The sequence below is a fragment of the Arachis ipaensis genome, chromosome B04 (genome assembly GCF_000816755.2).
Source record: "Arachis ipaensis cultivar K30076 chromosome B04, Araip1.1, whole genome shotgun sequence".
Classification (NCBI taxonomy): domain Eukaryota; kingdom Viridiplantae; phylum Streptophyta; class Magnoliopsida; order Fabales; family Fabaceae; genus Arachis; species Arachis ipaensis.
Window position 1 is genome coordinate 1,217,408 of NC_029788.2, and position 16,120 is coordinate 1,233,527.

Consider the following 16,120-nt stretch of genomic DNA (forward strand, 5'->3'; position numbering starts at 1 on the left):
TAGAAGAGAATCGATTTTTATTTTCTCTTTTTTTTTTTTCTTTTAATTATAATTTTGAAATGTGCAATGAAGGGTTGCTGAATGCTGAGGCCTTTAAAATTTAAAAGGAAGAGGAAAGAAAGAAATTGGAGTATGATTTAGATTGTTTTATGTTGTAGAATAGTTATTGTTGTCTTTGTTGTGTGATGCATCACAGTCTGTGTTGTTGTAAGTTATTTGGATCCTTTTCTTTGATAACATATCTCTGTAGTTCTCTACTTCTTAGAATAGCCGCTAGATATCACAATTCTTCTTATCCCTTCTTTTCTTTCTGTACATATGATTATTATGCCTAAATCAGATAGAAAAGAAAAGAAGCATAAATCAACTTTTCTATATTCATACATAGCATGCTATTTTTGTGTCACTCAATTGTCCAATTCATCATGGATTTTCTGATTTGTTAGGAGGGTTCCCTTGGTAGGGAGTGAAAATGCAGATAGATAGAACCCACATAATCTAAATAGGTGTTTATTGACTTGAAAATAATAATCTGAGTAGTCAAGTTAACATACAAAATTGAATGATATTAGTAGGTATTGACAAAGGAAAGTATACAAGAATGACGTTCACAAAAAAGGCATTTTCTTTAATACACCTCACTGCATCTAACTAATTTATTTCAATGTACCCTGGAGCTCTACAGTTTGCCCTTATTTCCACCTTCTTACGACCAATATCATGTTTTTCAAGTATAATCCATTAATGTTTCTATTAGAAAACGACGTTTGGCCTCTAGATATGGTTGCCAACGTAATGAGTATTTATGTTAATGTTATAGAGCATATTAGTTAACCAAGTTGAATTGGTTTGGTGATTAGTTCACCAGTTTACTTAAACAAGTGTCAGGGTTCGAATCTCGTTTGCTGCATGCAGCAACCCATTGGCCATGGAGTTCAATACCGCAGTGGATTAGTTCTTAGCTTGCCGGGTTAGGGGATACCGTGATTGTGTATATAGATGATCCATAATTGTAAGCAAGATCTTTTTGTAAACACATAAAATTCGATGACTGATTTGAGTAGCAAGCCATTTATTTCAGTGAGGTGCAATCAGGTGATTTTTAATTGCACCATGGAAATTAATTGTTATACCAAGCCTATTCACAGGGTACTTGGATAAAACCAAAAGGTGACTTTCCATTTATAAAAACAAGGTTCAAAAACAAAGGAGGACTTTTAGCCATAGTTCTCTTCTCATTGCACGACTACTCACTAGAATACAGCATACATAACACCTACAAATGCAGATAACATAAACATAAAAAAGCAACTCTAAAAGCTTGATTCTCCTTCTCTTGTTTGTTGTTCCTTGGTTACTATGCTACATCTTTTAGTCCAATTTCTCCATTATATCTTCCGCCAAGCTCACTCTGCCTTCTACATCACCCTTTTGCAATTGCCAAACTCGGTTGAAATTAGCTCATCAAAATAAAGTTCATTAAATCAGTACAAGCAAACATCCCAAAACTATCAACCAAATTAATATCAAAGTTCATGCCGCATTGGCAAACCCACTCTGAACTCGAACTACTGAAAGCATACCTTTAAGCAACAATCGAAACCCACTTATATGATAGTAGCAGCAACCAAACAAAATCCTCTCTGGATTTTCCGTTGTCCCTGATTCTTGAACAGCATGCACTCTACATTCTTATCTAGAGTGCTCTTGCTAGTCGAGCCCATGAAATTTACAGTCTTCCTCCCTCTAACACATTGCTAAGAATTTGAGGATTGATCTGCATCACTCATGGTTTGCTTCTTGTTCTAAGATTAGCTACTTCTGTTAAGTTACCTAATGGGATCAATTCGAATATCAACATCGTTTTGATTATTAGGCAGGAACTTAGTGATTGTAAACAAATCGTTACCATCCATCTTAGCCAAGTGCAGGCCAGCTCAAGAACCTAACTTGACATGTCAACAAAATCCTGCAAGTCTTACCTGAGACATTCACACAAGGGTCAATATGTCTAACGCAGCTGAAATTCAAGAGCCAATTTGTCATTTTTTAATCGATAGGATGTGAATTGTTCAAATTGAAAAAGAATAGGAACCGAAATGGAATTTTACTCTTAAAAAAATTAGAAAATAGAAAAATGAATAGGAAAATTATTCAAAGGAATAAATCATTTTTTACACAAAAGGACTTGTGAGTTGTAAGAATTTTGAACAAATTAAAACTTATCGCGGTTGGGCATTAGATAATTGATCAAGGAATAAACTAGTAATGTTTTTGAAAGGTGTAACCGCAATTCAACTCAATAAGTAAAAAGTAAAGAGTTGATGAAGCAAATTTCTCTTCGACATTGACAATATTTACAAACTAGCAAAGAATATTTACATGAAGCTCAACATAAGATGGCTCAAACAGAAGGACTGGATCTAAGAACCCTCTCAAGCTTCTCAGCTTTGGTGTAATCCGTGTCTGTAAGTGGTCCAGCGGGAAAAGGTGTGATTTCCACAGTGAGATGAGGAGTTGGGAGCTCATCAAAGAGCGCTCTCACGTTGTTGCAGCAAACGCTTTCTCCATGAGCACTTTCCCTCCGGATTTGACAACCCTAGAATGATTTTGCAAGATGTCAGAAAACTCAATTGTGCAGAGGAGGGGGTGGAGAAAAAGAAAAAGGAAAGACAGTCCTAATAGAAACAGAATTTATGTCAAGCGAAAGAAAGATGCAATACCTTGTGAGATGTAGCATCAACAAAGTGATCGTCTTCTGATAATAAGGATGCAATAGCTTTAAGAAGACGCCGCCCCTCGAACTTCGATGGAACTCTATAGTTCCTTCTGAGTGTACCCTTTGTTGTAGGATGCCATTTGCTCACAAATTTTCTTCCATTAACTCCTTCCTTTGCTGATCAAATAACAAACAGATATAACTGATTCACTGTTATTCAAAACAAGTCTATTGAATCAATAATACCAATAACGGAATATAAAGCATAGGAATCCAAAATTAGTATTGGATTAATGATCATTGATGGCATAACAATCCCTATCACAATGTAATGGTGTGTTTTGTTTTAGAAAATGTGTTTTGCTTTCAATATTAAGTACAAAAATGTCATCTTATGTACATCGTGTTTCTTCTTTTTAGAACTTTTGAAAAGATACAGTGAACACAAATTATCTTGTTTTCCTCGATTCATTGAATAAATACTATTTAGTACTATTAAAAATAGTAAATAGAAACTTAAAATACATTCCAAAACTAAACATACTGTAAGTATCTAGCATTAATTCTATTCAATGCACTGAATCACAGAAGCCAGTCCAGGACGTATGCACAGGATTCATCATGTGTACAACTATTTATTTCCACGTTACATTCATTTTTCCCAAGTTAAAATCATTATGCAACTGGAGATGATATGAACAACAAATAAATAGCTAATCATGACATTTACAAGGCACTTCAGGCATTGTAACCGGCAGTTCCAGTAGAAAAGCTGGCAATAACAGAGTTCTTGATTTCCATTCACTCATCTTGTAGGCACTTTTAGTGAAGAAAGCATTAAACTTCACATTTCATTATCCACTCATCTCGTACAATATCCCACCAGTATTATTATTCATTCAGATGACCTAACATACTCTAATTCCACTTCGAATTATAAACTATAAAGCATGAAGCATCATTGGCTTGAGGCAATTTAAAAAAGAATCATGAGAGGAAAAAAAAAACAGAAAAAAAAAAACTAGTGAAGTTAATATCCTTGCATTCTCCGGACTACAATATGAAGCATGAGCAGTCACATGACTCCTTGATGGGTGCAGAGTTAGAAATATTAATGCACATACAAACACTTCTCACAGATATGGCTAATCAAGTTAGAAGGGTATGTCTGATTTCTGTCCCAGCTGTAGCTAGAACATGGTAAAAGTTAGTGAATGAGGGAGGTGCACCTAATGAAAAGCTTCTTTTAAAAACCCTTCAGGTTTTTTTCATACCAATATCTAAGCTTCATTTTGTTTCCAAAATCAAATTAAAAGCCAATTTTTAGGTATTTCTAGTCCCCCAGCCATTTTTCTTCCTTCAGTTCAAGCAACCACAAACATAAGACGTAAAAGATTATATTAGGAAGCAATGGACAAATATTTGATTTAAGACAAATTGACTACAACAGAACCATATGCAATGCAGGTATATAAGGAATTTTATTATTTGAGAACAGGCGTGTCTGGATAAACTATAAGAAAGGGTTTAGGAAAAACTACAAAAAGTGATTCTAAGAAATCAGTCGGAAACCTGCTTCTCTATAAATTAAAAAAAATAAATAAATAAGAAAAAAAGAAATGCTATTTTCAATCAGAGGCAAAAAAGGTTCATCTTATAATAACAGGATACACATGTAGAAATTATGTCACCTGTTATTAAGCATTAAGGTTAGCTCAAAAGGGGGAGACAGAGGATTTCGCAAAAGAGGTTTACCGAACAAAGAAATGGGATGGGATCATGGTATGTCTTAGAAAGGATGGAGATGCAAGGATACTAAAACGCAAGCTTCCACCATTGCTTTCTTGATTATTAATAAAATTTACATGATTTCCTAATCTTGTACTAGATTACAGTCATAGCATTCAAAATTTGTCAGTAGTTCAGTACCTATAACTTGACAGATCTCCATCTTTGGTAGTTCAGTTATCTGCGGAACCAAGAATGTCTTCTAGAAGAATTGAATCAGCCTTCTATGGTATGATAACATTATTATCATCCATAAATGACTATTCCCAATTAGTATTACTATTAACTTTTATGAATATACCCCATTTCCATAAACTTAAACTGCATGTTTATTTAAACTAGTCACACAAACCTGGTCATGGTATGCCAATCAATTTTGATCATTCAAAGAGTACTTCCACAAGAACTACTTTACAGGAGCATACAAGTCAATGACTTTTACTTCGCGTCTTCACTAACCAAATGATTAAAAAGTAAATTAGGGGAAAATTATAACCAACTTAACAAATAAGAGTCCTCTAAAAGTAAGCCTGATTCTAAAGTACGAGTATATTTACACTTGGATATAAAGCAACAGAATCTTTAGCATGTTTGGAAGATTCAATTATTCAAAGGAACAACAGGATCGAAATGCAAGAAAGGGAATGGAAATATGTGCTATCACTCCAATCCATTTATACTCACTCCAATCCAGGCTTCAAATTACTTTTTGAAACAAACTTCAATTAAATAAAGTCATCCCCTCCTTCTTTGCAATCCTTTCAAACACTCAGAGGGTGTGCGTGGTTGGAGGAATTATAATAATTCCTAGAAATTTTAAGATAGGAATATCATATTCTCATGTTTGGTTCAAAGTTTGAAAAACTATTCCTATGCAAGTTTGATTCCAGAGAATCAAAATACCATCATTTCAATTCCCACCTTCCCCTTGGGTATCTTTAATTCCCATGGGAATGGAATCTTTATAACAATGTAATACTTGAACCACACACACCCAGAGTATAAAAAGAAAACAGCTCAATCAGACCTGGTTTTCCAAGTATAGTCTGTGTCCATTTAGAGAACCCTAAATCAGCAGAATCATTGCCGTCACTGATTTCCAAATCTGGATCAGACACAAAAAACACAACCAATAAAAAATAATCACCACCAATTAAAAATCTGCACAAACAAAATTATCAATCAATACATGTGAATCAAAATCAAATTGATAATTTCGTAATTTAATTAAATTAATAATGTTTGTTCATCATCAAATTAAATTTAGAGTTTTTCAAACTCATCAAAAATGAAGAGACCTGAGACAAGTAGGTTGGCATGAGATCCAACCAGTCCAGCCTTGAGGAGGGCGTAGAAGATGCAGAGCCTGCCGAGCCAGAGGACTGGAGTCTCGATCAAAGAGGCGCGTGAGGGTGCGGTCTTGGTCTTGTTGGAGTTTATGGTGGCAAATAGTGAGGTGTTGAATCCTCTTAGGGAAATGGAGGGAGGGAAGAGGGTTTTGGGAAGCAGAGTTGAAGGGGTGAGAGTGTGAAAGACGATGGATTGTTGAAGAGGAGAAGCGAAAGTGATGTGGACAACCGACAGAGGCATCTCTGATTTCTGATTAGGGTTACAACTTAGAACTCTACCGGAACCCTATCCGCTCAAGTTAACAGCTTTCTTATACCTCTTGTCGGTTTAAAAACGTTCACTTTTACGGTCCGTAATAATTAAAAAAAAAAAAAAACAATTAAAATGAGTAATCTCGGAAATACTTGCCATGAAAACAAAAACAGAGATATTCTCGTCATATAAAATTTTAATAAATAGGGAATATGTTATGTCTTTTTATCAGTTTATCACATGAAATTTAAGAGTAGTGCTAGAGAGTCACTATCCAGAATAACCATCCGGATACAGGGATAATAAACATCTTTTGTTATAAAAAATTAATTTTGGATTCATCAAGACTCGAACTCTTGACCTTCACTCTAATACCATGTCCTAAAACCACTCATCCCAAAAGCGTAACCTAACAGAATAATGTAACACTAATAATCATATCTCTAATACTTTTTAAACCTTCATTGTACACATTGTACGCTTAGGTCATTGGCTCCCTATACTTTCTCGAAATTTAATAGTGATGCTTATATGTATTGTTAATTATTGTGACGTGGATACCAGAGATAATAAATATTCCAAAATCTTAAGCTAATTTCAGATCTAGAGCTCTAATACCATATCATAAAACCACTCATCCCAAAAGATTAAACTGATAGGAAAAGGTAACACTAATGGTTATATCTCTAATACTAAATCGGGCATCCTTAAATCTCCATTGTACACATTGTATAAATATTCCATTGACTCCCTATATTTCCTCATTTATGAAAGATTGTTACATGGATAATGATTTTTAGAGCGAAACTTCACTTGCTTTAGTAGGGTTTATGATAAATAAGATAAAAGTTATATAGAAATTCAAAAAATAATAAATGATTCATTGTCCAAAACTATAATGTTTCCATGCTCTTGTGACAGCAACGGAACACACACCACTATAGTCTATAGATAACCAAATACATAGGCAATTCCATTTTGTTTTGTACTATCCATTGAAAGAATGACATATATGTCTACTGTTTAGAGTTGTGAAGGACCTAATTGATATTAATTTTTTCCAATGACTACAACAACAACAACAACAACAAAGCCTTGTCCCACTAAGTGTGGTTGGCTATATGAATCAAACGACGTCATTGTGCTCTGTCATGTATCATGTCTACAGAGAGACCATTTACATGTAGATCTCGTTTGACTACCTCATGGATGGTCTTCTTAGGTCTTCCTCTGCCTTTCGCCCATTGTCCATCTTCCATCTCATCCATCCTCCTGACTGGATGTTTTATCGGTCTTCTTCTCACATGTCTAAACCACATGAGACGCGATTCAACCATCTTTTCCACAATGGGTGCTACTCCAACCCTTTCCCTTATATCTTTGTTCCTTATTTTATCCAATCGCGTATGACCACTCATCCATCTCAACATCTTCATCTCTGCCACACTCAGTTTATGTTCGTGCTCCCCTTTAGCTGCCCAACACTCCGTACCATAAAGCATAGCCGGTCTTATAGCGGTGCGATGGAATTTACCTTTAAGTTTTAAAGGCACTTTTTTGTCACATATAAAACCATATGCACTCCGCCATTTTGACCAACCTACTTGGATCCTATGATTTACATCCTGTTCAATCTATCCATTATCATGTATAATGCACCCAGGGTACTTAAAACTTTTAACTTTTCGTAGGATGTTTTCTCCAATCTTCACTTCTATATTAGGGTTTTCTCTTCTCGGACTGAACTTACATTCCATATATTCTGTCTTGCTACGACTTATGCGCAGACCATACACTTCTAGAGCTTCTCTGCATAACTCCAACTTCTTATTTAAGTCTTCCCTTGACTTTCCCATAAGGACGATATCATCGACAAAAGCATGCACCATGACACAGGCTCTTGGATGTGCTCTGTGAGTACTTCCAAGACTAATGTGAAAATGTATGGACTTAATGATGATCCCTGGTGTAATCCTATACCAATAGAAAATTCCTCTGTCACACCACTTTGAGTCTTCATACTAGTTGTGGCCCCATCATACATGTCTTTAACTGCACGAATATATGCGATCCTTACTCTCCTCTTTTCTAAAACCTTCCATAAGACCTCCTTTGGGACCCTATCATACGCTTTTTCTAAATCAATAAACATCATATGAAGATCCCTTTTATTACTACGATACCTCTCCATCATTCTTCTTAATAGGTATATCGCTTCAGTGGTTGATCTGCCTAGCATAAATCCAAATTGGTTCTCTGTTACTTGTGTCTCTTTTCTCAACCTCCGTTCTATCACCCTTTCCCATAACTTCATGGTATGACTCATAAGCTTGATCCCTCTATAGTTTCTGCAACTTTGTATATCCCCCTTATTCTTGTAGATAGGTACCAAGGTGCTCTTTCTTCACTCATCAGGCATCTTCTTTGACCTTAAAATCTCATTAAAAAGCTTGGTTAACCAGTTGATGCCTTTTTCACCAAAACCCTTCCAAACCTCAATCGGGATATTATCAGGTCCTACTACTCTGTCATTTTTATCTGCTTTAGAGCCTCTTTTACCTCGAAGTCTCGAATCCTTCGATAGTAGTCAAAGTTTTGATCTTCTTCCCTTGTCCATAACCGACCAAGGCTCGGAAGAGTCTTCTGTCCCTCATTAAATAACTCGTAGAAGTAGCTCTTCCACCGTTCATTAATATTCTCTTCTTGAGCCAACACCTCTCCATCCTTATCCTTTATGCACTTAACCTGATCCAAATCTCTCGTTCTTCTTTCACGGCTCTTTGTGATTCTATATATACCTTTTTCTCCTTCTTTCGTGTCCAAAGACTGATAGAGACCCTCATATACTCTTGTTCTTGCTTCACTTACAGCCACTTTTGTCTCTTTCTTAGCCGCCTTATATTTTTTCCAGTTATCTGCGTTGCGGCATAAAAACCACTCTTTAAAGCACTCCTTTTTTATCTTTATCTTTTCTTGTACACTCGCATTCCACCACCAGGACTCCTTGTCTCTTGGTCCTATTCCTTTAGATTCACCAAAGCTTTCTTTTGCTGTTCTTCTAATAACTTCTGCATCTCCCTCCACATCTCTTCCGCGCTTCCAATCCCATCCCACTTTGCCTCTTCTCCTATCCGTCTTAGGAAGCTTCTTTGCTCCTCACCTTTCATCCGCCACCACCTCGTCCTTGGGTTCTTCGTATGATATCTTTTCATCAACTTTTGCTCAACGCGAAAACCCATGACGAGCACCCTATATTGTGTTGTCAAACTCTCTCCCGGGATAATTTTACAGTTAATGCAAAATTTCCGATCGACTCTCCTCAACAAGAAGTCGATTTGAGAGTTTGTCATGCCACTCTTATAGGTTATAAGATGTTCGTCTCTCTTTTTAAAATATATATTTGCGATGAGAAGATCAAAGGTTGAGGAAAGTCCAAAATAGTTTTACCATCGACATTGATCACCCCGAAACCATGGCCTCCGTGAATACTCCTATATCCAGTCACTTCTCTCCCAACATGGCCATTTAAATCTCCTCATAAAAAAATCTTATCTCCCAAAGGTATGTCTTGAACCAAACTCTCTAGATCCTCCCAGAACCTTATTTTGTGTTGTTCGTCCGAACCCACTTGCGGTGCATAAGCGCTAATCACATGGAAAGCACATCCCTCCACCACAAGTTTGATAGAGATGATCCGATCTCCCACCCTCTTGACATCCACTACGTCCTTCTTCCACTGCTTATCCACAATTATTCCAACCACATTCCTATTCTTCACCTTTCCTGTATACCACAGTTTGAAAGCAGAAGTATCCAACTCCCTAGCCTTCGCACCAACCCATTTTGTTTCTTGTAAGCACATAATGTTAATCTTCCTCCTTGTCATGGTGTCCACCACCTCCATGGACTTTCCTGTTAGGGTGCCTATGTTCCATGTCCCAAATCTCAACCTTCTGTCTCTTCGACATTTACCTTTTACTTTGTGAACTAGCTTATTTACCCTCGTCCGTTCACGAAAACGCGGGAACCCTTACTCATTTAACACTACATCCCGGCACCGATGCAGCGGCTCTTGCTCATTTGACACCGTACTCGAGCCATACAGCGCGTTGCTTCCGAGCAACGACCTAGCTTTAGTGCAATAATGTCTTTGATTCATGTCATGGGGTTCGACTATATTTTTATGTTAGTTGTCGAAGACCTAACACAACCCTCCTCCTTTATCCGGGCTTGGGACCGGCTATGTACCGCAAATGTAGCATACACAGAGTTAATTTTTTTCCAATGACTAATTAATCCTAAATTGAAATATTCGAGAATCTAATTGTGACTTTACTAGAAAAAATTATGTTTTGATTGGCAAAAAACATAAGATATATAGTAGATATATTTCATTAAAGCTTGATATAAACTTGATATTTTTAGCAGATTTGATGTTGAACAAGTGAATAACAATTGCTAATCAATTATCATTGAAGAAAGCCATAATAGGATCATAAACAATTTGATTAGCATTGACACCCATAACGAAATCAGCATGAGCATAGTTTTCTATAAACAACACGACGAGCTTATTCTTATGATGATCTTTGAGGTCCGTGAGCAAAAGCTTGACATCGTTTACATCAGATAACATATCTTGTCCTCCATAGCTTAGGAAAAGTGGGAACCCATTTGGAATACTAGCCATATCATAAATAGGAGGACTAGCCTCTCCATAGTGTTGTATATTTTGTTCTTCATTACCATAATCATACTTTGCTATTTTTCCTGTTCTTATCACTACTCATAATTCACATCATAGCATACAAAAGTGAAGTTTATTAGAAGCTATAGATGAATATAAAGAAGTATTAGTTCAATCATTTATAATTTTATAAAATATAAATAAGACTAAGGTGACAAATAAACACCTGAAGATTTATATTTTGGGCAAATTAGTTTCTAAATAAAAAAAATACTAATAAAATCTTCCAAAATAATAAACGTAGACAAATAAATTCAAATTAATTAAGATCTTCTATCCTAATTATAGAAAATAGAGTAAAGTATTGTTTTTGTCCCCAACGTTTAAGGTAAGTCTCAAAATTGTCCCTAACGTTTGAATCGTCCTATTTAAGTCCCTAACGTTTTAAAATTGACTCAATGCTGTCCTGCTGTTAGGAATCTGTTAACGGAATTGACAGCATGACAAAATTGAGACGATTTTGAAACGTTGGGGACTTAAATAGAACGAAAACGTTGGGGACGAAAATGATACCTAAAAATAAATTTTAATTTATCCTTCACTAATATCAATCTTTTATGGTACATAGTTATTCAATTATTTTTAATCACATTTAAGTAAATTACACTTAATCACATTATTTTTATTTTAAATAATTTTTTTTATAATTTTACTCTTAAATATTTTTACTCATCATGAAATGTTTGTAAAATGACTAGAATCACATTACTTTATTGTATATTTATTATTTTTTAATTTTTCCACAAGTTTATGTACTAGTCATTCTACAAACATTTTATGATGAGTAAAAATTTTTAATAATAAAATTATAAAAAATAAATTTATTTAGAATAAAATTAATGTGATTAAGTGTAATTTACTTAGATGTGATTAAAAAATAATTGAATAATTATATACCGTAAAAAATTGATATTATTGAAGGATAAAATTTAAATTTATTTTTATGTAGCGTTTTTGTCCCTAACGTGTTCGTCCTATTTAAGTCCATAATGTTTCAAAATTGTCTCAATTTTGTCCCGCCATCAATTCCGTTAACAGATTCCTAACGGCAGGACAACATTAAGTCAATTTTGAAACGTTAGGGACTTAAATAGGACGATTCAAACGTTAAGGACAACTTTAAGACTTACCCCAAACGTTTGGAATAAAAACAATACTTTACTCTAAAAAATAATTTAAAAGATAATATGTATATATCTACCATCTTAGATAATTTTATTAGTATTTTTTTTAAGACTAATACGTTCGATTATAAATCTTTATGAATGAATTTATTTGTTAATTTACTCTATAAATAAAATGCTTCAGTTCAAACAATATCTAGCTAGTTACAAAATAAAATGATTAGTCAAAAGACTTACTTTCAGGGACGGACATAAGGGGGCGAGTGGCGGCCTCGGCCCCCCAACTTTTTTTAATAGTAATAAGTTATTATGTATAATTTAATTTTTTTAAAAAAATATTTAGTATTTAGTCTAATATAAATAAAAGTTCAGTCTAATTTAAATATTAATAATTTTTAATATCTAAAAAATAAGTAACAATATTAAAAAAATCTGAAAAAATATTATTACTAATATTTTTTAATTAAATAAAATTTTTTAAATCTTATAAAGTGAATTCTTTTTCTTTTTGTGGCCGTTTTTTTATTCGTTTGGTATTAATTCTCTTTGTTTCAACTGCTACAATTAAGAGATCTTTTTCAATGAATATTGTGAAAAATAACTTAGAAACAAAATAAAAGATGAATTTCTTGATAATTGTCTTTTAATTATATTGAAAAGAAAATTGTTGAAAATTTTGACACAAATTCTATTATCGGTGAATTTTATGATACGAAGAATCGACCACTTCGTTAGTAAAAAGTATACACATTTTTTTTACTTTAAAATATATTCTCTATTCGTGTATTTTTATAATACATCTTATATTATATAATTTTTTTACATAATTTTTAATATTATATGTGTTATTGGCCCCCCATAATATCATTTCTGGATCCGTCCCTACTTACTTTATTGACTAGTTACAAAATAAGTCTTTCAACATAAAATATATAATAGAAAAATATCTAACAGTAATAAATTCTCAAACATAACCTAATTAAAATACTTACTTTGTGATAGATGTATCAAATTCTTCGTAGATGATGGTTGCGGTTCATTATTAAGAAATATATTTATTCTCGAAGAATTTATGCAACAATTGGGACCTAAAATTTTAATTAATAAATATTAAAATAAAGTCTCATTTTGGTGGGATCAACATATACATGTATTGATGAGTGAAAATCGTCATTCTAATAACATTAAGTACCTGTAAAAACAGTCATTAGATCTGAACAATTCAGTTTTAAGCTTCTGCAAATGCCCTCTAGAAATTTGGATGCAACATTCCTGATCATTAGAAAAATATATTGTCAGAAAAAAGATTTGTGTTAGTTGATTCTATATCCAAAAGAAACTAATATCACATATGAGTGTTTTCACTGCGTTTGTTTATAGCTACGAGACACTGAGATAAAGATACAAAATCGTATTTGGCAGATGAGATATGAATAGAGATATTGTGTTTAGAAACACTAAATTAATACATTTTATGTTTATCATGACAAAAAAACACAAAAATTGTAACAAAAAAACATAATTTATTTTATTATTCTTGTTAATTTTTTATAATTATATTTTTTTCAAATTTTTTAAATAAAAAAAAAATAAATTTGACTTTCATAATTTGTTCTAATTTATTACCAAACAAAATACAAGAACATTAATTTTTGTATTTCTATCTTTTGTGTCTTATTTTCAATCTCTTATCTTATCTTCTTCTCAAACCTAAACGCTGTCTAATATAAAGCAAAAGTTAAAAAGACATAATAATAAGCGAAATTTTCAGTTATGATTTTGTCATACTCATTGGGACTGAATTCATGAAGGCCCAACCAGTAAACATCCTGTCAAAATATAAAGTGAAAAAAATTACATCAAATGATTTTGCATCATTTTAGATTTTCTTTGCTCAAGTAGTATATATCTTACATTTGCTATGAAAAGGTCAGCAGCAAGCTTTGTTGGTTGCGACATAATTTGACTCAAATGAGCAATTGGGCTAAGTAATGCAGCTGATCTCAACATATTCATTAGTTGCTCTTCAGAGAATGCAGCTAATGCTGTTAAAGTTCCCTGAAATTAAATTTCTTGTTATCTTTATGCATAAATACATATTTAAATATAATTTTGATATACAGACAATAAAAAACGTTTTATACAGTCGTACAATCATATTTGTTAAGATAGCGTTTGTTTTGAGGTACTGAGACAGATACTAAGAGACTGAGACTCAGTATCATGTTTGTTGGCTCAGAGATTGGTACTAAAATTTCAGTATTTCAGTACCTCCAAAAAGTAGGGACACAAGAGACTAAAATTTTTAGAGATGGAGACTAAAACTTTAATAACATTTTATACCTAAAATATCCTCATTTCAATAAATTAATTTCAATTTTAGCCTTTGTACAAATTAAATTAGAGTTTCATTCTTATTTCAATTTCTGTCTCCCATTTTACACCAAACAGAATACTAAGATTTATTTCAATTTCTGTCTCTTATTAGTTTCTGTCTCTCATTCTCAGTCTTTTCGTCTCTGTCTCTCCATCAAATACTAATGACTATTCAAACACTCAGGGTTGTTATTTTACTATTGTGATGTTATGTAATTAAATATACATATAAAATTATTTTACATTAACAGTACATCAAAATTAAATTCTTTAATTAAAATAATAAAAGTTAAACTCAAACTCACCAAGGAATGACCTACGTAGTGCATTTTCTGACCGGTATGATTGAATACATAACTGAGTGAAGCAGGAAGATCATAACTTACTAACTCATCCCATGACCAATCCCAATATGCATATTAATAATAGAATAAATTAACAACCAACCAATTAGAGATTACCAAATTGGCTTCTTAATACATATCTCGAATGTATAAAGTTCGAAATCTGCCGGTATTTTATTGTTAGTTTTTTTTTATTCTAATTTTTTAAAATTATACAAAAAACATCCAACTTATCTTAACATCCGAAACCCTGCTATTTTTTTTTTTTTACATTAAATTAATTCTAATATATATATATATATCAAACCCCTTATTTCCTAACATCTGAAACCCTTATTAATTTTCTCACATTTTAAACTTTAATTACAAAGAAATATTTACACAACTACTTACTCCTATACTATATATAGGATCTCTTATATTTTCTTAAAATATGGATAAAAAAAAAACAAAAAAAGTTACTCAAAATTATAGTTGAAACTTGAAAGACCAATAAAAAAAAATTAATAACAACTTTGATTTAGTGACATCTGTCATCTCATTTTTTGAAAAATGAATAATGATACGTGTATACTAAAATCAGCTATCAGTATAAAATATATATTGAAATATAAATACATATTTAAAATAAATTAAACTACATATATATATTTATGGTGAAAATTCTGGTGAAGTCTCGACTTTACGTGAAGTTGATATCTGAGAGCTGTTAGATGATTTGACTGATTTGATTAAATTTTCATCTATGGGCTCTTATGTATCAACTTCACGTGAAGTCGACTTCACCTGAGTTTTTACTTGTATTTATATATAACTACATTAATGACTAATTTAAATGTACCAATAGTATTTTTGAGAAAATAAAAAATAAAAGAACCATGTCATTAGGATTAAGTGATGTATGGGCGCTGCTATATTTTGTCCCACGAGTGTTGGCAAGCCACACATCAAAGCCTTTGTCTGCTAAGATATATGCCAATGATTCTTCCGGAGTGTTGAACAACCATGTTATAGCATCCTTAAAAAAAAAATAAAAAAGTTAAAAAAAAATTAATCTAGCAATAACAATGATATTGTTATCTCAACAAGCAATGCACCTACGATAAAGAGACCATGTTGCAAAAAAACTGGTGGCTTGTCTGCTGCCTTGCCGGATCGCCCCGCCGGCATCCTCTGTAGGCTAAGAATGTAGCCATCTACGGTCGTAACCTGGTCCAGTTTAACAAAAAAAAAATTTTCCTCTAATTAATGACGACGTAAAAATACAATGATTCATATTATTTTTTTAATCATTTTAAACTTTTAAAAGAATTAGTATCATGACATGATATAAAAAAAGTTTATCTGAAAAAACGTGAAGAGATATAATAATCATTTATGTTGTTTTTTTCTATCACTTTAAATTTAAAAAAAATAATAT

The 16,120-nt window shown here is 32.9% G+C and overlaps 3 protein-coding genes across 3 annotated transcripts in view; 1 reads left to right on the forward strand and 2 right to left on the reverse strand.

Moving 5' to 3' along the window:
- The window catches only part of LOC107638333 (ethylene-responsive transcription factor 3), a gene marked incomplete in the record, with an annotated part of 1,262 nt that extends 966 nt beyond the window's left edge, over window positions 1-296 (forward strand). The window contains 1 exon segment of the mRNA XM_016341560.2: window positions 3-296.
- Window positions 2,171-6,286, reverse strand: LOC107638331 (the record flags this gene model as incomplete). The annotated part of the gene is given in 4 exon segments (XM_016341559.2): window positions 2,171-2,599; window positions 2,724-2,896; window positions 5,535-5,612; window positions 5,806-6,286. Coding segments are annotated over 4 exon segments (738 nt in total). The 3' UTR covers window positions 2,171-2,404.
- Window positions 15,527-16,120, reverse strand: part of LOC107635817 (triacylglycerol lipase 2-like) — a 1,449-nt gene continuing 855 nt past the window's right edge. The window contains exons 2-3 of the mRNA XM_021120247.1: window positions 15,802-15,909; window positions 15,527-15,718 (exon numbers count right to left, since the gene is read on the reverse strand). Of these exons, the coding sequence (XP_020975906.1) occupies window positions 15,527-15,718; window positions 15,802-15,909 (300 nt within the window). The remainder of the gene's footprint in view (window positions 15,719-15,801; window positions 15,910-16,120) is intronic.